General features: G+C 46.4%; 1 protein-coding gene across 13 annotated transcripts in view; it reads right to left on the bottom strand.

The window, feature by feature from the left end:
• The window catches only part of RIMS2 (regulating synaptic membrane exocytosis 2), a 2919733-nt gene that overhangs the window by 658503 nt on the left and 2234328 nt on the right, over nucleotides 1-26902 (bottom strand). For all 13 annotated transcript variants that reach the window (XM_069621474.1, XM_069621475.1, XM_069621476.1 and 10 more), the window contains one exon: nucleotides 19922-20098. In XM_069621474.1, the coding sequence (XP_069477575.1) occupies nucleotides 19922-20098 (177 nt within the window). The remainder of the gene's footprint in view (nucleotides 1-19921; nucleotides 20099-26902) is intronic.

Below are 26902 nucleotides of genomic sequence, written 5' to 3'. Positions count from 1 at the left end.
GCTCTACGCGTCACATTGGTGGAGACCGCAGCTGTCCAGTTCAGATCGACGCCTCTGTCAGAGCCAGGTGAGCGTAACATCTATGATTACTGCAAGTTTTTTTTTACTGCAAATCCCGAAAATGTCATTTTATTTTTTGAATTTCTGCACTTTTTCTTGCAAATAAATGCAGTGGGAATCCCGCTCCCCACCCCTGCAACACCTTGACATCCCTCATGTCGAATGAATACCCCTACCCCACTTACCATCCTTATTTGCGAACATGTTTGACCAAAATAAACCTACATTTTGGAGTTTGCAGTGATGAGATTTGACATGTTTGTCCTATCCTGTTGGAGAGTAGAGATAAAAGAGTGATAAGAAAAGGTGTGCCAAAATTACTATTGCTCTGCAGAAGTACAGGGATGAGTAGTTGCCAAACTGCCTATTCAGCCCACACTCCTCCTAAACCAGCAGTAATGCCAATCATAAAGGTAAAGCAGACACAGCCCAACAGGTATACCTCCTTCACCTTTTGTAGTAATGTGGGCCAGGAGCAAGCTATACTATACTAAAGAGGTGAGTGAAGTACTAACAATTGCAACTCAAATAGCAATAGTACAAAGACTTCAAAATACAAGAAAGTCCAATCATGGTTCTATAATAACAGACTTTTAATTCAACAATAGTTACTATATAGAACATACACGCAAAAAAAACACTGCTGTAAAAGATCACAAAAATGCAAAACTGTATAGAATAGCACTCTGGGTTTTGTTCAAAGGATATGCCTTTCAAGAAAATGCTTGAAAAAGTGGTTAACAAGTCACTATGGTCCCAAAAGTGTAACACTGGGACAGGGTGGCTTGACAGTACCTTGTTCTTGGTCTTAGGTGGTTCAACAGTGTTGAACTGGGCTTCTCAGTGCTTTCCTTGTGGTCAAAACCGGTTCATGAGGCATTGAGTCACATTGCTTTGAGACTGTGCCCTTTGCGGTTCAAATAAGCATTCGAGACAATGCGGTTCGAAGGGTTCAACAGAGTCACACCGGCGGTCGAGTCAGTTCGAGCCAGTGTTTGAGTCAGGTCGAGGTCTTGTTGAATGGGACTGTAAGATGCAGCAAATCAAAGGCTTCCACAGCAGTGAGCCAGTATTCCAATCAACTTTGGAATGGTCTATACTCCCAATAAAATGTCAGGTGAATTCTTCTTGCCTTCTTGAATGTCCAAATTGAATGATAGAATGAATGGGATACCCCTTCTTTATAGAGAAAACATTTCATTGGGGATTGGGCAGAAGCAAACCCTGCTCTCAAAGGTGACCCATACCTTATTACATAATAATCAGAGTGCCTTTTACTGCAGAAAATTGAAGTGGACAGGAAGAGAAAGAGGTCACGGGAAAAACAAGATGGTGACTCCCCTTCTCAGGTCAACTTTTCCCTCTCACGCTACTTTAATCTAGCCCTTTTTCAATGCCTGCTGACTTCTGTAGTGCAACACCCCAGTGTGAGGTTGGCCGGTATTACATGAGTGCCCATTTGAAGCAGGGTTCCCAGGAGATCTCCTGGTGGAGCTTCTGCAGTTGAGGAGAGGTGCTCCCATTCCTCCTCTGGTGTCAAAGAAAGACAGAGTCCTGGCTGTTGTCTGACTGGGTTCAGTGCAGACAGTCAGGCGACCCATGAATATACATCACCTTGACATCACTGACCAAGGGTCACATGATCAAATTGTTGTGGATTTCATAATTGTGTACTCTTTTTATTCACCATTCCATAACCAGGTATTGCTTATTCTCAGAGTCTCAGAGATGGCCCTGTCACTTGACCGATAAGGCAACAATGATTACATTTTAGATCAGAGGTGCGGAGGTTAAGCTGGTCACAGCCACTGTCAGGGATGCACATTTTACTTTGAACCTGCCCTCTGCCATTGAAGAGCAGGTGCTGCAGGTGTCAGGAGACTGGTACAATAATGGTAAATGGAGGCACTATGTTACTGGCACACAGCCTAAAATAAGAGGTGTCTTATTAGCAGACTCCACTTCAGAAAGAGAATTACCTGCATCATGTTATCTTAATACAAATAAAAAAGCTAGGGTATTCACACCCTCGCCAAATGGCATTCTGTCACATCGGGAGACAGAGTGCAGAGAGTTGAGAGAGAGACAAAGGAGGGTGGAGAAGAGTGGAGATTGGCATAGGGCGAGGCGCCCATTTTAACACCATTAGGTCACTTAGGAAGCTCCTGGTGGAGTTAAGGAGAGAATTCCACAGCCTTTATGCCTTCCATAGGTTAGCGGCAGACTAGACAGTAGAGCTGTCTTGGTTATAGGTATCTGTACATTAACAAGACTTTCTGTATTAAGCAGTCTCGGCTAGGGCAGTGGTGTACAGGGAGTACTCCTAAACTGCTAACAATAATCTCCTGGTTTTTGTGTTAAAAAATGTTTGTAATAAAACTTGAAAATGTATTCATTTGTCACGCAACTCATTGAGAACATTGTCACAGTAGGCACTTTTGGATGTCCCTGAATCTCAAGTTAGAGGAGTTTCACATGGTGTGGTAAAGTCTTCTTTCTCTCAAGAAAACCATGGCCTTTGGAGTGTTTATCTGCCTTGAGACCCTTCAAGGTGTCATTAAAGGACTTCCCAAATAGGTCCATGTCATGAATGGGAATGTTTGGTACCTGTGCTAGAACCTTCAGTCCGAAATTTGCTTCCTTCACCCACTCCTAGAAACAAATTTGGTGGCGCTCCTAGGATGCCTGTTGCCCACATCTGCTATGTCCAGGGCCGTTTTTATGTTGTGGTTCAGGCCATTTCATGGTCTTAATGATGGTCACAAACTATGGCTTTAAACTAAGTATAATGGCCATTGGCCAACTGATCCCAGAAATCAGCAGGGATTATGATCGGGATGCCTTGAATCTCACCACTATTTACAACATCACTGAACGGTGGATGACCAATAACTGGCTCTGCCTTAATGGAGCAAAAATTGAGTTACTATTGTTCGGAAACACGGCCGCTATAGCCAAATTAAGGAAGGAATACACCTGTTTCAGCGTGAAGGATTGTTCCATGTCTGTAGTTAGCAAAGTAAAAATTCTGGGTGTGTTTCTGGCCTCTCCTCTAAGCGCAGAGACTCAAACAAGCTACATCTCGAGGAACTGTCACTATTACTTAAAACTCGTAAAGAATATCAAACCCTACATCTTAGAGCCCAATTGTGCCTCAATTGGCCGAGCCATTATTCTATCACGCCTGGACTATTGCAACGCCCTATTGCTGGGGGTTGATAAAACCTGTCTACAAAAGCTTCAAATTCTTCAGAGCGATGCCGTTTGTATTATCAAGAGTATCCTCAGGCATGAGCATATCTCGTCCGGATGACAATCTCTGCATTGGCTACCCATTGTGGACCGAATTCAGTAGAAAACTGCATCCATTGTACATGAATGCCTTTACGGAAATGCACCAGACTATTGGAAGTCAAGTATTTCACTCTACATACCTGGACGCACATTGTTGCTCCACCGATCAGGGACTCATTAACTCCCACAAATTCAAAAGAGTTACATTTCTAGGAAGGGCTTTTCCCACATTGGCAGCTCAAACATGGAATTCCCTGCCTCTGACCCTACAACTAAATAAAAATAATAAAACTTTCCAAAGTTCGCTGAAGACCACCCTGTTCAGATAAACAGGGATTACTGATATCTGAGGTGGTCATGATCGCCCACAACTAAACTCTGTCTGAGTATTGTCTTATATGTATGTCCCACAATTTCATGTGCGCCCAGATGCCTGCGGGTTCCGCTTACGATATAAATAAATAAATAAATAAAAATAAATGGTGTTTGCTACTGAAAAAGAGATGCAGATGACATCACCTTTTTTCGGAAGGCTTCCAGTTTGCTGCTTTCTTAATCGGGGCAATGAAAGGACAGCCACAGGCAGAGACAGTGATGAGCGAGTCTGGCAGTGGCATGAGAAAATCAACTCTGGTCTGGCATTTGGCAGATCTAGTCGCGAAAGGCAGAGCAGATGGTCGATTTTTAGAATGTATATGCCAGAGGACACAGAGAAGCTGAGGTGCGTAGATTGGCAGCTCATGCGATTAGAGGTTGTGGTCTTCTAGGAGTTTGGGGGACTCCTTCATACCAGTGCTAACATCACTCAGGTCTATGCTTATTGGATGGACACAGTACTCACATTCCTTGAGCTTCCTTTATGAGGAGGGACCCGAGCAGTGTACTGATTATCTCAGCATCTTAATGGTTAACCCTTGAGGGAAGGGACAAAATGTTTCCTCCTTGATCTTCCCCCGTTGCTTTCACTATTTCAGAATCCTCAGCAGAATCGTCTTTAACATGCTCTCTAGACAGAATAAACTTAGGAAGGCCTGTCCTCTCTGTAATGGGGGAAGGAGTCAATGGTATATGTGGGGGGCTCATGGATGAGAGAGCAGTCGCTGACCAGGTTGGACGAACCCGTGCATGAAGGGCTGGTGCACTCAGAAACTTCAAGTAAACTTCTTGGAACAGAGGGTGATAAGGACTGGCGCTAATGACATTCTTGCCATTGATGCAGGGGAAAGCTGTCCTTATCATGATGGACAACACAGTTGCCATGCACTGCCTCAACAAGAGATGTCGCATGGGGTCAGGGAGGTAATGCAACTTCGGCTTTGTGCATTAAAGAACAGGATCTACTTGTTGGCGATCCACCTGGCTGGGAATGTGAATATTATGGCAGAAGCCCTGAACAGGTGGAGCTCGGACTCCGATGAATGGGAGCTGTGCCAGGAAGTTCCTTCAGAGATCTTTGCCCTCTGGGAAACCCCTGAGTGGATCTGTTTGCACTTAGCTCCAACAGGAAGTGCAAGATGTTTTGTTCAAGGTAATTTCCTGTGCGAGCAGCACTTTGGGACATGTTTGTGGTGGACTGGAATTTCCCACTTCTATAAGCATTCCAACCCATTACTGTCATTCCTCATGTCAACAACCATGATCCTGATTGTGCCAGATTAGTCCAAGAGTATGTGGTACCCGGAACCTTATGTACATGGCCATCTGTCCTCCAAGGTGTCTTCTGTAGAGAGTGGTCTCCTCCATCTCCGCGCTTGGTTACTGAGCGGTTAAGGTCAGCCAGAAGGCCAGCAACAAAAGCTGCAGATGGAAGATATTTTACAGCTGTTGTAGAGCTAAAGAATTGGACACTTTTCTGTGCACTACGGCAACAGTACTCTCCTTCCTGTTACAGGTAGCCCAGCATGAGTTGCAGGTGGCTACAGTTAAGGGTTGCTTAGAGGTACTTTATATTTTTAAGCGCACACCTAAGCAGGGTTCTTATTTTTCCATGTCAATTGTACTGTAATTCTTGAAAAGGCTGGCAAACCCCTTCCCTCTTGACCTCCTATGCGGACCCTGCTTCGGGTCTAAACTTAGTCCTAACTTTCTTGATGAGAGCCCCATTTGAGCAGATGCATTCCTGCCCACTCAGGCTTCATGTTTGGAAACCATTGTTCTGGTGGCGCTCACCTCTGCTTGTACAGTGAGAAAATTGCAAGCTCTCTCTTGTAAGCCATAGTTCTTGGTTTTCCAAAGGGACAAAGTGATGCTAAGGGTACGACCATCTCTCGTCCTTAATGTAGTGTCCGAATTTCACCCTGCTCAGAAAATTCACTTGCCAAGTTTCTACCCCTCTCCTCAACCCTCCAAAAAGGGGGAGAGATTGCACAGGCAGGATCCCAAGAGGGCTTTACGCTTTTACATTTCTAGGACCAACGAGTTCAGTACAGAAGATCAGTTATTTGCCTTTGTCAGTTATACCGGACCAAGTATTGGGAAGGGCGTGTCAAAGCAAATGCTGTCATGGTAGATTGTTTTGTCCATCTCTGAATGTTGCACAATGGCAGGCAAAGATATTCAAGAAGAGTTTAAGGACCACTCTACCAGAGGAGTAGCTATCTCTCAACACTCTAGAGAGGAGTTCCTACACTGGACATATGCCAAGCAGCGACAGGGACGTCAGTGCATACATTTGCGAAACATTACTGTATAGAGACTCTATCATGCCAGGTTGACAGTTTCAGTAGGACAGTCTTGCAAAATATTTTGATCTGGGCTCGTGCGAGAGTCCGCTCTTTTTCCTCTCCTCCTATAAAGAAGGTACTGCTGTGGGAGCTTATTTAAGATGAGGAATCCTTGGGAAGACACAATCCATTAGAAGAACAAACAGCTTACCTCAGGTAATGTTCTTTCTGATGGATTCCACATCATCCTCTCATCCTGCCTCCCCACCTCCGAATGAAAGCTCTTTCCCCTTCAAAGTCTCTCCCCTGTAATGTCTTTCTTACCAAGATTAGCCAAAACAGAATCAAATATTTCCTACAGAGTATGAAAACAGAATTCCCTATTGTGGCTGATCACAGGGAAAAAAAGAGTAAACTGAGGTCATGGGGGTGATACATGTTCTTTATGGCGATGTTCGGCACCGAAGATGATGATTGCCGAGGAACCTCTATGCCAATGCTGCATGGTGCTCACTGCTGTCAAAAGGTTTCTGAAATCTGCCACAGGAAGATATATCTAAAATGTGGAATCTGTGGCGGGACATGCACCATAAAGAACATTACCAGAGCCAAGTAATTTCTTTATCTTAACAATATTTGATTTATACTGGATTTCAAAAGCCATGGAAATAAAACCGTAAACCAGACTTTTTTCAAATAATTTTCAGTCCGCAAAAATTTGATAGCTTCCGCAGCTTGGGAGACATTTGATCAGCAGAGAAGTGATAATGCTGCTTTTGCAGCACAAGGATGCTCAATCGCTTTGGCAGTTATTGTTTAGAGAATGTAATAGGATGAAGATGTTCCACTCTGGTCATAATAAGGTATCAATAATAGTGTACCTAGTTGGTGGATGGAGAAAGTCAATGCCAGGCATTGAGCACACTAAATAAAATGCTTGAGGTGATTGATTGTGGTAGAGGATGTTAAAGGGCCAGTTGTGATAAAAATAAATCTGCTTGGCCAGTTGATTTATTAAAGAATACCAAAATAATTCATTGCGGTCAAGTCGTACTTTGCTAGCAGAAAGTGGGGTATTTTGGCATCCACAATCAACAGGGTTGTGTGAGAAGGAGCCTCAGTATAAACTCTGTGACAATACCTTTAACTGTCCCCAAAGGGAGACAGCCCATTCTCAGAATACACATCTGTTAATGAATTGAGTTGATGAAAAGGGCCAAATACGCGGTCTACCACTTTGTGTTACATGATCACCAATATTATGTTAGTTTTTTGTGATGCATTAACGCCATCCTTGTATTCTGAAAACAAAAAGATGCCGAGTCCAGGAGATCCTAGGTCATAGTTCACCAACGAGTTCATGCATAAAATTCTTTCTCCTAACTAAGTGGGATTGGTAAGTGACCATATGTTTTAACAGAATAGATCACGTTTAAGGTACTCAGACTCACATCTCTAGGTTCTCCAGCAGTGTAACTTTTGTAAACTAACATGCTTAGAATAAAGTCTCATCGTCAGGTTGCAAATCCTCAGTAAAGTTGGAAAGAATGTCAACAAGAGAAAACTTTTAACTTGCACCCTATCATCCTCATTGTGGGCCTCTGGTCCCTCTTCAACCCTGAGATAATGAGGGAGAGATGGATTCTACTCCTTTAGGAGCCATCTTCAGATTCTTTCTGCACACAGTGTGCATTGGAGACCTCATACTCTTCTTCTGTTTCCTTCTTTATTTTACCTGGAAAATATTATTACTGCTATCCTTTTATATAAGTGAATATTTCTCTTTAAGCAAATCGTGGTGTGATTTATTTCTGCCAATTGCATTCACGACTAATTAAATCGTCGTCTGAGGCATGGTTCTGCCTGAGGCTACGACGTCCAGAGAACTTCCTAAGGCTGGAAAATCACTCTTTAAAGAGTGCTCTAAGTGCGAAAAGAAAATCTTTTTTCAAAAGGACCCACATGACCAGGGCTTATACTTTCTGTACCATTTTAATGTGGAGAGAATGTGCAATGTATCAAACATTATCTGAAAGATTCCTCACAGACAGGAGAAGATATCTGCTCCTTTGCTTGAGTGAAGGCATAATCTCCCAAGGTGATGCGTCTATTCACCTCCCTCACCTGCCCAGCAGCCACAACCAAAACAGCACTCAGCCTCTCTGGAGGCTAGCGCACCAGCGCAATCTGCAACAACAATTCAGAATTGAAGCAAGAAAGAGGGAAAAAAATCAGACATTTTACTGCTATGCACTGTACCGCACAAACAAGTTACTCATGAAGATAAAACTGTCCCCAAATTCCCTCACTTCATGGAGGCCCTACTATTCAAAGAGCATATTGCTCCACTCTTAACCTAGCTCTACCCCGTTGGACTTACCCCTCCATGGCATCCCTTTTCCATCCCAGCTCCATTACCACCTTTGCACAATTATTTATAACCCAATGAGTGTGTCTCATATGTAGAGCACTTCACTGCTTCCAAACTAGGTTTGCAATTTAGAAATTCCTTACATACAGGGTGCTTGGGCAGGCGACACTCGATGTGGATGTGGCCGAAGTAGGCTCCATCGACTGGCACCATACATCGACTAGTGCAGCATGTAATCTAAAAGAAAATCTCCTCCAAGCGTTATATACCGACTCTAGACCTTGGCAACACTAAAGGATGTGGCTCGCATTAAGTACAACCTGCACTTTGGGGACGCGATTTAGTGAAGCTGTTACAGCAACCATGGAAAATGGCCGTTGATTCATGACTGAGCGTGGCACCCACGCGGACCGACCTGGACACTGCACCCTAGCGCTGAGCTAGCAGCCCGGGACCACCAGAAGATCATCAACTGTCTCTGGGGACCATGAACCTCAGACACCCTGTCGGCAGTGCCTTAAGGAAGCCCGTGCGAGACAAAGCACTGCGGTCCTTGAGCCCGAGGTGGTGTGAGAGGCTGAGCAGCTCAGACAGGTTGTACTGTCTGGTGCATACACTATCAGTGCGCCAAGACCCGGCATGAAGGAAAGCTCTGGGACCCCGCGCGGCCGCAAAGAGCAGGTGCAGGCAGGTCAATCCCACGCCATCCCTCAGGGAGTAGAGGGGGGGGCACAGGGCCACCTGCTAAGCCGTGCACGATGTGCCCTCCGGGTGGAGCGCATGCATTGTGACCGGAGTGGGGCCCTTGCTGACTGCAGCGAGTGAACCGGCAGAGTATAGGCCATCATAGAATCCAGGAACCCAGTGGACTGACTTGCATTAGAGGTGGGGAAGGGCCACTAAGTCAACATCAGAAGGAGTTGAACCTCCAGCGCTCCCTCCAAGCTGGAGGGTATTAGGCGTTGTGTTGCCTAAAGCAGGGGCCACAGTCCTCATATCCATTCACAAGTCTGAACCCATACGGGGCCCATCTTAATAAGCACATACTGGGGTCAGGAAGACCAAGCTCTTACAAGTGGGCCAGTTATATGATTGCAAGCCTGAGCCTGTGAAAGGCATTAGACATATGGAATCATCACACTGACATCCTGAGAAGAGCACTGCACCTAGCCCCAACAGTGCAGCTGTAGTCAGGAATTAGTGGATTAGCAAGCCTGAATGAGCTTGTAGGACGGCATACGATTGAGAGATCATCTGGCCCAGTTGCAATGCCCAAGCATGGGGCAAAACCCAAGCCTGGGGACATTAAGGCCTTGCTGGGCATGTAGAACAAAGAAAGACACTCCCAGGAAATGTGTACAGAGGTACATTCACCGCCTCCCATGGCTGCTTACATGGATCCTACAATTACAAATCAAGACCTCACAACCGAGAAAAAATCCACGGAAGAGACCTTGGTCAAATCTATTGCGGACATGAACTGGCATCTGCTGGGCCTACAATCCAGAAACAGTGACATGGAAAATACTGTCTGCGAGCAGGCGCATGACCAAGCTGAGCTAACAAACAGGGTAGTGGGAATCGAGGAGCAGTTGGAGATGATTTGGGCCAAAAATGAGGATCTGGAAAACAGATTGCGACGAAACAACATATGTATACGCGGAACACCAGACAGGTACAAGATCAGGATCTGGCAATGTCGAGGTACCTATTTCGGTCTTTGCCAGATCTCTCGGATACAGCGGAATTTCAGTTAGACCAAACGCATGAGGTATACTCTTCAGCCCAACAATGCCGCAACCTACTTCCGGATGTTCTCTCAAGAGTACATTACTTACAATTAAAAGAAAGAACTATGTTAGCAGCAATGAAAAAGGAGTCCGTGGAGTTTCGGGGAGCAAAATTATCCATATACCAGGACCTCACGCCTCGGACATATGCAAATTGCAGAAAGCTACATATTGCCACAGCCTGGCTCCAATCCCAGAACACTAAATACCTCTGGGGCTTCCCCTGCAAGCTACTCTTCGAACATCAGAACCAGCACTATGCTATTGACTCTAAAGAGGAGACGGACTAATTAAAGGACAGTGCCCAGGACCCTAAATCGGACATGATCGGGCAGAGGCGCTTGAAGGTCCCGGAACCCGAGATAAATCCAGAAAGCCCATGAGGGCTTTCGGGATTTCACTTGTTATCAGTTGATGTTAACTGTTCATTCTCATACCATTCACACAGTGGCGAGAATAGGATTTGGTCACAATGCCATAATTGGAGGGGAAAAGAAAATAGGAGATGGGGTGCCGCAAGGAATTGAGCCCATGTATTATTATTTACATATGTCTGTTGAAATGCATATGATGATTTTTTCAGTATGTTATTTGTTTTGTGGGGGGTTTTGCTATTTTCTTTGTCATGCAAATAGGCAGTGCTACCAGGACCAAGAGGTATTTTCTATATGAGTGCCCCACCGTTCTCACTGTAGTCTGCCGTAGAACTCTCCAGCCTGAAGGGATACATGATAATAATAATAATAATTTGGCATTTATATAGCGCTACGAACCCTCCGGTATCTGAGCGCTGCTTATTACCCACGGTGTGTGGTGCTCATTTATCGACCTCGGAAGGATGAAATGCTGAGTTTGGCCCTGCCGGGATTCGGACCTGCGTTAGCAGGCTCTGCACGGATGTCAAAGCGAGCGCTCTACTCGCTGTGCCACTTGACCGGCTATGATGCCGTCCCCTGAACTTCCCTGCCTGACGCTGAATGTGAGGGGTCTCAATTCCCCAGTAAAACGGTAAGCTCTGCTGCACAGATTGTCTTCACTAGATGCAGTCCTAGTCTTTTTACAAGAGACCCATCTGCTGGAGGCGGTCAAAGCGTGCCTATGTAATAAACTATATCCTAGGGTGTACTTCTCCACAAGTGGACTTAAAAAACAGGGTGTCACCATCATGGTCCGTAAGGACTTGCCTGTGAAGGTGTTGAGGGTGCTGCGGAATAGTGAAGGGAGATACTTGATACTTACAGCCAGCATGGGGGAACTCTAGCCACAATTTATGGCCCTAATGAAAAACAGGCTGAGTACGATGCAGTTTTCCAATTTGTTAGCTGAATCTGCAGAGGGGGAAATCCTTATGGGAGGCCATTTTAACTGTGTCATTGAATTATACCTTATTTTCAGCGGTCCATAAAGGTTTCTCCAGGCTCGATCTTCTTCTAGTCTCCAATCCCCTTGTCCCAGCATTGCAGAGGGTTCTCATCCTACCGAAGGCCCTTTCAGACCATGTCCCCCTTATATTTATGTTAGAGTTCCCTCTGACAACCCTCCGCCCCCTTAGGCCCCCTTGGAGGCTCAATGGCGTCATGTTATCCGATGTGGCTTTGAGAGCTCACATATCGGAAGCCATCACAACCTACGTCTGCGTTAATGACACGGGAGATAGAGTTTCAGACGGTGTGGGGTGCAGGGAAAGTAGTCATTCAGGGGGTTATTATTGAATAGTCGGTAGCTTGGGGGAGGGCTCAGAAGCTTCATCGGGCCAGGTTGGAAGAGATGAAGAAGGAACATATCGAGAAAGGCAACCAATGCACTCTCCGGACAGACAAACAGGCTCTAGAGGCGCACCTAACTGGGAAGGTGGCCCAATCCCTACTGTCTACAAAACAGTATTTCTACTTCAAAGGAAATAAAGCCAACAAGCTACTAGCAGCTAAATTGAATAAGATAGCTACTCGCAACCCTATCAGTGCCCTGAGGGATCAGGATGGGAACTGAGAGATCACAGAGGCGGGGAAGTTACAGATTATGGAAGATATTTTCTGGAGAGTGTACACCCTTGACCAAGGGAACCAAGCTGCATTCGAGAATTTATTGAGCAATCACATCTCCCCCAAATCTCTGAAAAGATGAGAGAGGCCCTGGAGGTGGTTATAACCATGCAATAAGTAGTTCAGGCAATTTGGTTGTTCCCAGCAGGCAAAACCCCTGGCCCAGATGGTTTCACTAACACATTTAAAAAAGAACTTTGTTGACACCCTGGTTCCTCATCTCATTAAACTATTTAACTCCCTACTAGAAACAATGAAGGTATCCGACTCCATGGCTGAATCAGCCACTACCTTCATCCAAAACCCGGTGGGAAATCCTGTGGAATGTACTGTATACCGTCCCATTACCCTCTTAAATACCGATGCCAAACTGTATAGTAAAATCTTAGCAACCAGGTTTGCCGAGATCCTCCCAAGCATCATCAACAATGATCAAACTAGCTTTATTAAAAAACAGGAGTGCCCAGGATAATGTCCGCCAGGTAGTGGATCTAGTCACCCTGGGCCCCGAATACCAGTTGGATTGTCGCTTATGTCCCTGGATGCGCACCGGACCTTCGAAAGTATCTCATGGGACTATTTAGCAGCCCTTCTGCCTGCGTATAGGTTGGACCTGCTTTCACAAGGTTAATCTTAGCAAACTGCCAAATTCAGTAAACCAGAATCAACGTTAAGGCGCTTAGGTTCTCACAACTCCCCCACAAGAGTTGGGCTACACAGGGGTGCCCCTCACCCCCTTAGTATTTGCATTAGTAATGAAGCCGTTAGCACAAAGGAACCGCTTGCATACCCGGATTAGAGGGTTAACACATGGGGGTAATACACATAAAGTGGTGTTATAGGCCGACAATGTTATCTGTTTCCTACACAATCCCCTATCTTCCCTACCAGCACTTCTAGACCTACTGGAACAATTTGCAATGATATCAGGCTTCAATCACGAAAAATCTGTAGGACTGACGATAACTGAGCCCCTGAGGTTCTTCATACTCTGAAAACCACCTCCCCTTTTAGATGGGCAGATCAGGATATCACATGCTTAGGGGTCCGTATTACAAAATCGCCTACACCTCTCTCCTGCGAGCTAATATCCCTGCCTTATGAAAAGAGGTCAAAGACATGCTCAAAAGATAGGAGATACAGAAGATCTCATGACTAGATGGTTAAGATGACATTATTGCTCATGCTCCTTTACATCATCCAGGACTTCCTAGAGCTGCAGAAAGTGGTGGGGAGTTTTATTGGCAATGGCCGACCTCCCAGAAGTCCCCACACTACTGCCGCCCGTCACAGATCGCCCACATGCTGGATTGGCATCAGAGGAAAGGTTGCTGAAATGGAAGACCTTGGAACAAACAGGTTCACCTTTCCCTCTGGCTCATCTCCAATTTCTCCCTAAAGGGGCATGAACCTCCCATGAGGGCCTCCTACAAATCCCTGGTTCTACCTTACGTCATTGGGCTAGAGCTTGCTCTTATCTTGGGTTTAAATCTGGGCTAGGCCCCCTTTCTCCGGTTTTACACAACCCAGATTTTCCCCAGGTATGAGGGGCAGGAGGTTCACTCAATGGGAATCACAAGGGGTCCTGCGGCTGAAAGAGTTAAATATGGATAGCGTACCACTTACTTTTGTGGAGTGTAAAGAGAAGTTCAATCTCTTACGAGTCAGAGCGCTTTAGATACTGTGAACTTTGGGTATCCAATAACCAAGTTAAATAAGCCGCTAATCGGCCCCCCTCAGGTATAGAATTGCAGGTGTCAGAGTGTCAGGAATCCCGGAAAGTGTCCACTTGCTATCGCCTACTGGAGCGTGCATCCCTGGAGGACAAATGACCATATAAGGTGCGCTGGGAGAGGGGATAGGGAATTGGGCGTGGAAATCTCAGAAGGTTCAATGCAAAAGATCTGGCCCGAGCCCACAAGAGCTCCTGTTGCACATTAATTAGTGAGGGAACCATCAAAGTATGCTTCAGCTGGTTATGACCCCCTCAAAGACTTCATGCCATTCGTCCAAATTACTCAAGACCCCTGTTTGCATGGATGTGGTCAACTAGGGTACCTCAGACACATGTGGTGTCACTGCCCAATTATCCAAACATATTGGCAGGAGATTCAATCGAGGATAAGAGATTACATGCACCCTACTCCGCTTGTGTCCGCGGATCCGTCTACTCGGGGATGGATCCTTCCTGATGTCAGGCCCCAGAGCTGACCACATATTGCACTTACTGATGGCAGCGCAAATAAACCAAGCTTGCTTCTGGAAAAATCCATCAGGTCCATGTATCTTGTATTGGTGGGTGAAATTATGGAGATCCTAGCCATGGAAAAACTCACTGCACACATATCTGATCGAATGTTGAAATTCTCCCATGTTTGGGCCCCTTTCCTGGACTTTACGCAAGAGAAGGAACACATGTTTTTCCAGCCACAGACTATAAAACATCTGTTACAGGTTTAATCGTTTGCTGTCTTTGTAATGTTAGTTGGGGTTAGGGTTCAACAAAAAAAATTGTAAAATGAAATTTCGATGGTTCCTTATTGGGATTGGTACTGGCATTAAACCGTGAGTGTATTATGTTCATCGAGATGTATAATAAAAAGCCACCTTGTAAAAAAAAAAAAAAAAAAAAAAGACATTCCTTGCATACATACTGAGAAGACCCAAGTGATGCTGGATGCTGATGGGGTGAAACTTCAAGTACTCCACCAAACTATGGGCTCACGCAGAGGATAGACCTCCTGAGGGAAAATGGTGGAACTTTAAGGCCCTCCCTTGCACATGCCCATGTCAAATCAACTCTTGTTCCTTCTATGACAAAATCCTAGTTCTAGGTGCGCCTGTTGACTGACAAGAGTTCTGTGCAGTAAACTGTGGTTTTATCCTCGAGATGTCAGTCATCAGGCCTTATTATCCTTCACAAAGTCATGTCTGCAATCAGGGACCTGTAAACAGTTTTCTTACCACATCACTTGTTCATAGCACCACTGTCCATGACAAAAAACACGTTCATGGGACCGGGAAAGGGCTGGTGCGCTCATTCATGTGAGCGCACCAGCCCTTCAGGAAAGCATTCATAACCACAGTTGCTTCTAGCCACGGTTACCAAAATGGTTCTCCTGCCATTAAGTTCTCTCTGTGGGTCCACCAGAAAAGGCCTTGTGAGACCGTGATCAGGACCTGAAGAAGGTTCCACCATGCTGCCTGAGACCCGTGACCACTGACCACTGCTTAGACATAATTCTCAGTTGGGCCTCTAGCATGAGGAAAATGCATGATACCAAAAGACCCAACAACCATAGAAAGTCTACGGCCGGCAGAGTATGGTCATTTTGGAATTAGGCAACCATATGCTCGCTCTGCAAAGCCCTGTCCTCAGGTGGAAAACCCTTTACCCAGGAAGATTCTAGGACTGCTGCAATGAACCAGAGGATTTGAGACAGTGTCATCTGAGACTTCTTGAAGGTAAGGGAGAAGCCCAGTTTGGGCAACAAGTGACAGGTTTGCCTAAGATGTTCCTGAGTCTGTTCTGGGCAGCAGGATCTAATCAGCCATATCATCCAGTTAAGGGGAAACATAAATCCTCCCTCTCCTCAGACTGTCTGCCACTACTGGTGACAGCAATTTCGTGTCCACCCTCAGGACGCAGGTGAGCCTGAACGGCAAGACCCGGAACTGATAGTAGGAATTACCGATCAGACACCTCAAGTACTTACTGTAGTTGAGGTCTAGGGGCACATGGAAATAAACGTCCTGTGGGTCGAGTGACACAAACCAATACGGAGGTCTAGAGCCTGGAGGATCTGTGAAAAAATTACCATCTTGAATTTTTCTTTCCAGAGGAATTTGTTCAAGCATCTCAGGTCCAAGATGGGTTGCACTCCCATTCTTTCTTCGGTACGGTACGATCAAGTAGTGGGAATAATACAACTCTTGGTTGTTCTGCGCTTGAGGCACCAATTCTATTGCGCCCATCTTCAGCAGAGAATCTACTGGAGTAGGTAATCTGGGTCCCGAGAGAGTTTAGTTTAGTTTATTTATTTATTTATAGAGTGCTCCAAACCCTTAGGCAGCTGGGCGCTAATCTTACATATTACTAAAATACAGTTTATGAAAAAACAAGATAAAGCAATTTTACAATATTTACAAATAGACAGAATTTGCAACATAATGTTACAGCTATACAGTAAAATGACAAGGTAAGCTCAATTTCCATATATACATGGCAAACCCAACCTAAGGAGAACAAGATGGGGGTCTATGCAAGTGTGCAGGTTGGACAGCTATACAAAGAGGAAAGCAAGTTTAGTACATTGTTAAAGCAGAGGGTCTAGATTCTTACCCATGAAGCCAAGCTTTAGTCTTTTTCCGGAATACGTGGAGGGCTGCTTGGGGGTATTTGAGAAACGGAAGGCAGCACCCTTGGGTGATTATCTGTCCCTTGTGTGATCACCTGTTTTACCAATGTGTCCGTAGTGATAAGGTGCAATTCTGTGGAATATTGCATCAGACATCTCGCTTTTGGGGCCGCTGCTGCTCCTGATGGGATGGAGGAGGATGTTGCTTGAGTGGGTTTCCCACCTCTACCTTTTGCAGGTTTTGCAAACCTCTGCTGTCCCTGCTTTCTAGATGCTAGACTTCTTTCTCTTTGGCTGGAGGTACCGCAGTAGCGAAAAGGCTTGCCCTTCCAATCTGCGGTACAGATTGTGTTGTTTGTTGCTGGACTGCAGCACCTAAGGATTTAGCTAGTGCTTTAGAGGCTTGCAGCTTCTCGAGATTATCATCAGCACTGGGTACAAAATGATTTAACCCATCAAAGGGCATGTCCAATAATCTTGTCTAGACATCCAAGGCAAAGCCAGATTTCCAAAGCAACGAGAACCTCTGCATTACAGAACTCGTGCCCATCGCCCTACCTACACAGTCAGGGCATCCAACAGAGATTGAAGTGCCGGCGACATTGCCTCCTAACAATGCCTCATTCCACCCTCCGGAACGTGTTCTGATGCCTCTGCGGTTACTGCCCACAAAATGGGTGTATTTTGCCATGATGCATTACACATTGATAGCCATCAAGGCTATGATAACTGAAGCAAATATCTTTTTCGAGAGGGCATCAAACCTCTTATCATCCCTGTATGGGAGCAAGGAAGGGTAGGCATTTGATCTGGTATCAGATGTGGCCACCTGTATCAATACGCATTCTGGGATAGCTGTCTCGACAGGAAGTCAGTGGGCCTCATTATAAGCTTGCCGGTCTGGTAACAACGGTACCGGTAAACTTGCCAGTACCGTTTTTACCAGACCGGAAAACTACGACGTCTGCTTGCAGGTGCATTTCTGCCTACAAGGTCTGCCCTGGCGGGCGCACCGGCACCGGCGAGCAGACCATGTCGGAAGCACGGCACCATTCACAAATGGTGCCGGTGCCTCCGGCTTCCCCATTCCCATTCAGGCCAATCGGACTCATATGGGAATGAGGAGCAATATTTTCCGGCGCCTGAGAATGGACAATTACCGGATCTGCCGAAGCCATAATGCCCCGGTAATTGCCCATTCTCAGGCGCCGGAAATAAAAATGATTCCGGCGACAGCCGTGCCAGTTTTACCGGCACGGCTACCACCGGTTTCATAATGAGGCCCAGTGTCGGTAGACAGCGGGTTATACTTCTTAACTAGATTATTACACAATGCTGAGGTCATGGGGCTATTTATGCCATGCCAACATCACATCTGGTCCCAAAGATGAGGAGCACAGAGGCACGCATGTGCACGATACCCACTGCTATCCATATCATGGGTTTTCTTTAATAATGACTAGGAAAAATTGAACTTTCTTTATACTGAGCATGGAAACACTTGTGTATAGGTGCGTTATAAATGCCATATCATATCATATCTCATAGCACAGGATACTATGTTAAATACATACAGCCAGCAAACAATTGTTAACTTTAAAATGTGTTGTGACAGACACTCTGTCGAATTGAAAAGAATCATAAAAACAATCATATTTTAGATTGCTCTTTTTCAAACTGGAAACTACAGTGGAGAACACCTACTTAACTGTACACAAAGTACAACAGTAGTCTCTTATTGGAAGCCCAAACACATTCAGAGAACTTAATCTCCCATCACTATATAGCCAAGCAGCCTTATTCTGCTGCTAGCATCATTCAAAAGCAAACTGGCGTAAAACAGCTTTGGAGTTATATTGAGGGCACATAATTATCAATTTCTCTCAGTACCTTACCCACCCAGAAATGACAACTCCGATGGGTCAATTCCTGGATGAATCGATAGAATGAAAATGATTTCCTGGCCAGTGGTTAAGCTTTCTCCCTTTTTGTTAGATAGCTCGAACACAGTGATGGTGTTAACCCATTGGTTGATATATTTTCATGGATGAAAAACAAAGTGTTTATACCTTTCTCTTTATGGATGAGCAAGGTACTAAATGCTCTAGCACACTGTGTCCTTACCTTGAAAGACAGGTTACCTCTTCTATGCTTTCGCATTTTCTTTTGTTGGCTAAGGGATTGTGGATGATTAGGGACACTTGGGGGTCTCCGGATTCCAGGTGCCCCCATCATAGTCCCTAGATTAGCATCACGTAAATCTAAGAGATCTAGCAAGTCGACAGTGGCAAATAATGACAGTCTGCCATAGTCAACATGATGTCAAGTCCATACAGCGCGAGTAGGGATGTTCCCATTCATAGAGCATTGAGGAAAAATGTACTCAACCTGCCTACACCTTTGTCATTTTAGCTAGCAGGTATAATCAAGCCTGTGAAGAGATGTAAGGAAGACATCTGTTTTCCTTTCTTTCAAACCATCTACTACGAAAAAGGAGCATTATCCATGCAGTTTTAGGTATTTTGGAAATTTAGGAACAACTATACACCGTAGGAGCCAGACCCAATTTTCCAGATGTCTTTAGCAGAAGACAGCCTTGCCCAGGAATTAGTATGTTGTAGCAAGTTAAAATGATTAAGGTGCAAGCTGTATGTGTAGGGGTTTGTTGTCATATACAAATAGAAATGCTTTTAATGGCCAGGATACCGGCACACATGTCCACATTACCAACTTTCTCAGTACCACCTGGAATTTAAAAGCTTCATAATAGACTCTAAGGTTGCAGATTACAAATTTACACATTTTTATATATTGTGACTTATCAATCAAAATAATGACATAATAACAGCAACTATTCAGTATTGTGAAAATATTGCATGCAACAGAACCCGTACTTCAATACATAGTTGAAGAAAACAGTTAAGAGGAAACAAATAAGTTAGGTTTAAAATGATGTGTATACAGCTGTACTAAACATGAAACTAGGCATTTGATGGAATGATTATAGCTCCAAAAGAGATGTCTGATGAACAAAAATAATTAATCATTCTGCAAGAGAAGAAATGTGATAAATATGAAGTGCTTTTTGTGGATACTACGCAACAAGATTTCCGGTATGTGAGAAACCACAAAACAGATGCATATAAATACTGTTAGTAAACAAAGTACAATGACATCCACACCATTATATCCGCTGCAGAATATAAGTAGTGTGTTGGAAAAATCCGTGTTAGTATCTATCACTACAGGTGATCAGCAAGGATGAAAAGGAGATTAGCTACTGGGAAAATAAAATGGTGATTTTGTGGGGCAAAAAAGGGAGCAGTGTGATTATCTTTTTCACCTCGGTAAGGCAGGTGAAGGAGGGGCAGATCTTCCAGTCATTAATGAAGGCATCGACCTCATGAGATTTGTGTCAGGACGCTCAGTGGACCGGGAGCGGGAGTTGGTCCGCTCAACCACAGGACGCTGTTCTGTTGACCTGGATCTTTGATATGGATGTCTATCTGCTGCACAATTCCTGTAATGTCAGTCAAAAATCTTCTTAGTTGACCTTCAATGTTTTGGGACATAATTCGAGAAGTGCATTACAGCTATGCAGTTCGGTACTTTTTGGCCTAAGGAAGGGATTGGGGAGGAAAGAAACTACAAGCAAGCAGTGACGCATAAAACATGCGTGATTCAAAATTCGGTTAAGGAGGCACAATTGTGTCAGTAACTGCAGTGTATTAAAAGTCATATGTGCATAACTTACACATTAAAGGCCCTAACATAAAACAAGAAGTGTATAACAAAATAATATTATTCAGTTACTTCATTTAATCAGCTATCATCATTTGGAATTATCAATTATTACAGATTAAAATGTGCTAAGAGTCACTTTACAATGAGGAGTGCTCTACTTAAGTGTAACCATTGATCTGCACACCCGTGAGCTACCATAACATGTATTTCATATTGCTGGCCTAAGTGCTTCCTTATGGCGACAACTATAGCCTATTGATTATATTTTTTAGACATTGCCAATGAAATTTGAACTAAGGGGATCTGATATTAATTGTGTAGAACATAAACTCAGCAGGCACAATCTTTTCAAAGATTACCAGTATCTTGACTATTTACTCAGAAATGTACCTCTTACACATATGGAATGAAGCAAGCAAAAAAGTTTAACCCGAAGGGTGGTAGAATTGTATTACCAAATTGAAACACGAGTTTATCATTTGAAGCGAACAAGAGATGCTACATAAAAGTATGCAGCAAAGAAAGGCGTCTTATTTATTGAATGAGGATGGAAAAGAAACCAATCAACACATTTTCTTCTGATGGATAAAGAAAGAAAATATATACTGACTTGTAACGCTGTATTCAATGCTGGTGACTCCCCCATCCTCCAGCCTTTTCAACAGTGAGAAAAGGGTAAAATACAGAGCTTTATCGAAACCTTAATTCCAGCAATTCTATTCATTTTGAGATCCCTTCTGACCTGCTCCATAGTGAATCCATACTGCAGGAGATCAGCGTGCATTGCTGAAAACCCAGCTATTTCTTGCTTTCCTCTGACACTTCATGTTTGACCTTGGCAACAAATCTGACCACATACAATAGACAACTCAACTCTTATTTGTTTCATTTTAAAGACAACACCTGTTACATTTTATTTGTCTCCTGGTAAAAAAGGAACATCTTCTTTAATGAAGTAAACTAGGCACTGCACAGTGCATCAGCACACAGACCCCAAACACACCCCGATCTAAAACCCACCAGTTACCATTCGTTTTGCTTCATAATATTTAAAAGTGGCAGCTATCCTCACTAACATTGGTACAGTTTTGAATTTTAACAAGACTTACAAATTTATTTTTTAACATTTACACATCTTGTTGCAAAATACTTCATAAAAACAAACGATTTCAAAGCAGAAGCAACATTTTCCTCAATTGACTAGTCTGAGACTTTCTGGAATTCAGGTGCCTTATCCAGTGCAGGCTACACTTTATTCCCTCAAAACAGCACTCAGAGGGGGGAGTTCCCACATAGCCTCTTCCATGACGGTCTCCTGCCCTATGACGAGGGCTAAGTGAGGGGACTAGGTGATGCCCCTTTACCAGCCCCAGACACATTGTTCACTAACTTTGGGAGGTACGAATTCTCGTTCGTCACTCAGGAATATGTAATTCAAGTACGGTAAGGATTGAAATGAGTTCCAAAGGTGTCAAAATAGTGAATATGAGTGGGGAGGTGAAGGGTGGAGTGGGTCTGCTTTAGGTGGTATAGGATAATAAAAGGGTGGATGTGAAAAAAGATTCAAAAGAGTAGATGAGTGTGAATAAATTATAAGTCACTCACTGTAGTGACTAACATACTCTTAATCCATAGTCCCCTTTTCTCCATACTGCATGGGTGTCCCTTCCAAGGGAAGGGAGACGGAACCTTTTTCACCAGAAAAAACCTTCTTCCCTTTTAAATTTAGAGGCGCAGAGGGGTGCTCCGACTCCGCCCTCTGGCACTACACCTCAGTCCCCATTGACACGTCAACAATAGATCTAACATTGCCTAATGACATCAGTATTATTAGGGGGAAAGTTGGTGGGACGTATGGAGGAAAGGGGACTGTGGGCTAAGAGTATGTTAGTCACTATGGTGAGTAACTTATAATTACTCTTACGTTCCGTCCCCTTTCCTCCATACTGCATGGCTGATTACAACTGATTGTAGCCCCAGGGTGGAGAGGAGACCCTCCTTAAGCAAATAGGTTCCTGAGAACCGCCTGTATGAAAGCCGCATTAGATCTAGAGCTGGCGTCCAAAAGGTTATGCTTGCAGAAAGCCGAGGGAGAAGCTCAAGTGGCTGCCCTGCTTATGACTTGCCAAGGGACATGGTGCTGGAATGCGATGGCCGTTGCCTTGGCCCTGACTGCGTGGGCATGTTGGCCCGGGAACGGCTTGTGCTGCCCTCATACGCTTCCTTGATGGCAGAAACCATCCAGCAGAATATGGATGCCTTAGAGGCCTGATAGCGTGGTCTTGAGCCTCCGAAAGTGACAAACAGGGCGTCCGATTTGCGGAAACCCTTGGTCCTGTCCAAGTAGAATTTCAGGGCGCGCCCGACATCTAGGCAGTGCCGCACTCTCTGTGCTTCATCCTTGGCATTGGGAAAAAACGTAGGAAGTTCTATTTCCTCGTTCAGGTGGAAAGCAGATGGAAGCTTGGGCAGAAATCCCGGGTGCATCCGCATGACTACTTTGTCCTTGCAAAAGGTAATATATGGTTCTAGGTGAGGCCGACCAGTAAGGCCATCTTGATGGTGACCAGCCTGATGTCCACGGATACCACTGGCTCAAACGGTTTGTGCGCCAGAGCGCCCAAGACTATGTTAAGGTCCCACACAGGGTGCCTCTCTTGACGGGCGGGTAGAGCCTTGCGAGTCCCGTCAGGTGTTTCTTGACGATAGGATTGGAGGAGGAGAAGATGCCTTCCTCCGAATTCCAGTAAGCCTGAATGGCTGCGAGGTATGTGCGGCAGGTGTCCACCTGCAATCCTGAGTGGGCGAGGTGCGCCGAGAAGGAGAGCATGTCGTCCAAGGTGCACGCCAGGGGGTCGATTCCCTTGGAGTCTGCCCAGTGGCAGAATCTGGTCCCTTTGCTTTTATATTGGGCCCTGGTAGCCTTGCTCCTGACGCCCTGTATGATCTCCAGATTGGCCTGTTAGAGGCTGAGGTGCATCAGCGTTACCTGCTCAGGTACCACGCTGTGAGGGCTAGTATGACTCTGCCCCCCCTGCTGAGCCAGAAGATGTGCTGGGCCCGTCGGGAGGTGAATCGAGGGCACTCCAAGAGACTGAGCAGCTCCAAAAACCATGGCCTGGCCGGCCACCATGGAGCTATTAGAATAACAAGGAGTTGGCGAGACTCCTTGATTTTGCAAATTACTCTGTGAATTAGAGGTGTGGGCAGAAAAGCATAGGCTTACATGCTGGTCCACTGCAGGTGAAATGCGTCTCCCAAAGAGCCGGGGCCCTGACCTTGCCAGGATGTGAACTGGGAACACTACTTGTTGTGCCAGGTGGCAAAGAGATCCACCTGGGGAGACCCCACCTGTTGAAGATCTTCTGAACAAGGTTGTTTAGCTGCCACTCGTAATTGTCCGCTCCCAGCCTGCTGAGCCTGTCCGCTTCCAGGTTGGATTCCCCCGGGAGGTAGACTGCCATCAGGTAAATGTCGTTTTCTAGGGCTAATTCCCACATGCTGATCGCCAGTGTGCACAGAGGAGGGGACATGGTGCCTCCCTGTTGTTGACATAGTACATGCTGGTCGAGTTGCCCATCTGGATGAGGACAGCCCTGCCCCTGAGAAGTGGTAGGAATGCCCTGAGCGGCAGCCAGATGGCGTTCAGCTCTAGCTAATTGATGTGGTATCACTGCTCCTGTCGAGTCCAGGTGCCGTGGATAGAGAGATCGTCCAGGGTGGCACCCCAGCCCTCGAGAGAGGAATCTGTGGTGATGATGGCCTGTGGAGTGGGCAGTCAAAAGGGCTTACCCGTCCATAGGTTGCAGTCTTTGGACCACCAAGTTAGGTCCAGGTGGAGATATGGAGGAACATTGATCATCTTGGATTGAGAGCCCCGCTCCTGGTTCCATGAGGCCGCGAAGTGCAGCTGAATCCTCCTCATCCTTAGTCTCGTGTGCGGGATGGCTAATAGGACCGCTGCCATTAGACCCAGGAGATGTTGGGACCACCATGCCACGGTCACTTCTCTGTTGAGGAAGTGGGTGTTGGCCCTCTTGATAGCCAAGATTTTGTCTTCCGAAGAAAATACCTTCTGGAGCACGTGTTCCAGATGGGGCCCAAAAATGTCAGAGTCTGTGTGGGTTGCAGCTGCAACTTCTTGAAATTGAGCGAAAAGCCCAGATCGTACAGAGTGTTCATAAGGGCATGGGAAGAGTGGTGAACTGCTTCCGCAGATGTAGCCCTGACGAGCCAGTCATCGAGGTATGGGTAGATGTGGAGGCCCTGCACTCTGAGTAGGGCTGCCACCGCATTCATGAATCTGGTAAAGATCCTGGGTGCCAAGTTGAGGCCAAAAGGGAGGACCTTGTATTGAAAATGGTAGCTCATGATCCAGAACCGTAGGAAAGAACAATGGGGCTGCCAAATAGGGACGTGTAGGTACGCGTCCTTCAGATCCAGGGAGCACAACCAATCTCCCCTGTCCAATGTCTCCGCTATGAAAGCTGGCGTAACCATCTTGAATTTTTGCAGGGGTAAGGAGAGGTTGAGGGTGGAAAGGTGCAGCACAACTCTCAGGCCTGCCTGGTTCTTCTTCTGAATGGCGAAAATCCTGGAGTAAAAGCCAAAGCCTCGCCGGGAGGCTGGGACTTCCTCCACTGCCTGGCTCTCTACGAGTGACTGGATCTCTGCCAAAAGAGTTGCTGTCCCAACCTGTGGGAGTGGAGGGGAGGAGGGAGGAGAGGCTGGGATGGGAAGGCAGTACCCCATGGATACTACGGAGAGGATCCAGGGGTCCGCGGAATTCTGGCACCAGAAATGTGCATGGAGAGCAAGCCTGCCCCCCACCGGAGACACTTGGACCCGAAGGGGCATGTCATGCCTTCTTTCCCTCTGAGGCTGTCACCGAGGAGGGGGACTGGAAAAAGCCCTTACTACCCCCCCTTTTTGTTACTTGTGCTGGTTCTGAGACGGCGAGCAGTCCCGCTGCCTGGATCTACCTCCTGGAAGCCTCAGAGCCCTACTGCGATTGAGTGTACGCTTTGGGCGTGGTCTTTGTAAGGATGGATAAAGACTTGGCCGTTTGTGAGCTGTTTTTCTTTTTGACCAGCTCCTCGTACGTGGAGGAGTGGAACAGCCCCCCCCCCTCAAACGGTAGATCTAGTATGCGTTCCTGGACGTCCGGGTTGAATTTTGTTGCCCGGAGCCAGGCAGTCCTTCTCATGTCCGTGGCAATGCAGAGAGCACGGCCAGAGGTGTCAATATGGGCCACTGTGGATTCCATGAGATCGTTCGCCACCAGCTTAGCCTCGGCTAGCCCCCCCTTAAAACGTGATTGGCTCTGAGTGGGTAGTTCCGGAAGGAAGTCCGCAATTTCCCACCATAATCTTTGGTTGGCGGCAGCCTGCATGGCATCTGCGTTGGCCTGACGAAGATGCAAGAATGCGTTGGAATAGAGTTTCTTGCCGTACGCCTCCAAGATCTTCTCCTCCTGCCTAGCAGCGACGCAGCGGAGGAGGCTGAGGACTGGAGTACAGTGATGCTGCATCGATCACCGAGAAGTGCGGCTGAGGATGGGCCGAGAGCAAGAGTGTATCCCCCACCATCTGCCTACTTGGCGTCCAGGCGTCGATTGACTGGCTGGGCTGAGTGGGGTTTGAGCCAGCCCTTCTTGGCCAGGGAGACTACATCGGTCTGCATAGGAATCCCCGATTTGGCAGAGGGGCGTCGTGTGAGGACTTCCGCCAGAACCCATCTGCCGGCTGCTCGACCTCGGGTTGGGGTAGGCCCAGATACTCCGCCAGACCAGCAAGACGTTTGTGGAAGGCCCTGGCTGAGGATGGCATGTCCGGAGGCTGGGGTACAGGGGTACAGGGACTGCGGCCGGAGGCTGAGGAGGCCGGAGGCTGAGGAGGCGGTGGAGGTTGAGGAGTTGGCTGGGGAACCAGAGGAGGCGGCTGCGCCGGGGCCTGGGGTGCCAACTGGGGCATCTGTGGTGCTGCTAGCATGGCCAGAGGGACTTCCCTGATGGCGGCTTTGAGGATAACGCCCATCCGAGGTGACATCATGAGACTGAGGAACCTCTCGAAGAAAACCTCCTCACTGGCTGAAGTGGTGGCAGGAGGTGCTGATGGGGTAGCGGGAGGCTGCTGTGGCCGCTGCATATCCTGTCCATACGGACGCAAAGGAAAGCTGCCCTGTGCATAAGAGGGGTAGGCTGTAGGCCACATACCTGGTTGAAGCCAGTCCCACCGTGACACTCGTTCTTTGCCGAATTCCTGGAATGGCATTGGACAGGTGCCTCTTTCTGGCATGGCGGGCAATTTGTCAGGCTGCCTGCCACGTGCCTGCAACGTGTTGCTCGGCCAGCTGGGCCCGGCCTCCTCCAAGACTCTTGTGTGTGGATCACGAGGCCTACCCTACTCCTCGGGCCTAGGCCGGTAGGTGTGACAGCCTCGACCTGGGGGTCGGTAGACCTGCGTTTAGGCGCCCCCTTGGACGTATTGCCAGTATTAGGGCGTATCCTCTCGGCCATGGAGCCAGTATAAGGGCGGAGCCCCTCAGGTGAAGACCCGGTAAAAGAACTTTTTGGTCCCTC

Source organism: Ambystoma mexicanum, chromosome 5q (assembly GCF_040938575.1).
Source record: "Ambystoma mexicanum isolate Mex_15411 chromosome 5q, UKY_AmexF1_1, whole genome shotgun sequence".
Taxonomy (NCBI): Eukaryota; Metazoa; Chordata; class Amphibia; order Caudata; family Ambystomatidae; genus Ambystoma; species Ambystoma mexicanum.
The sequence above is the reverse complement of the archived record's forward strand: the minus strand, read 5'-3'. Positions and strand labels throughout refer to the sequence as shown.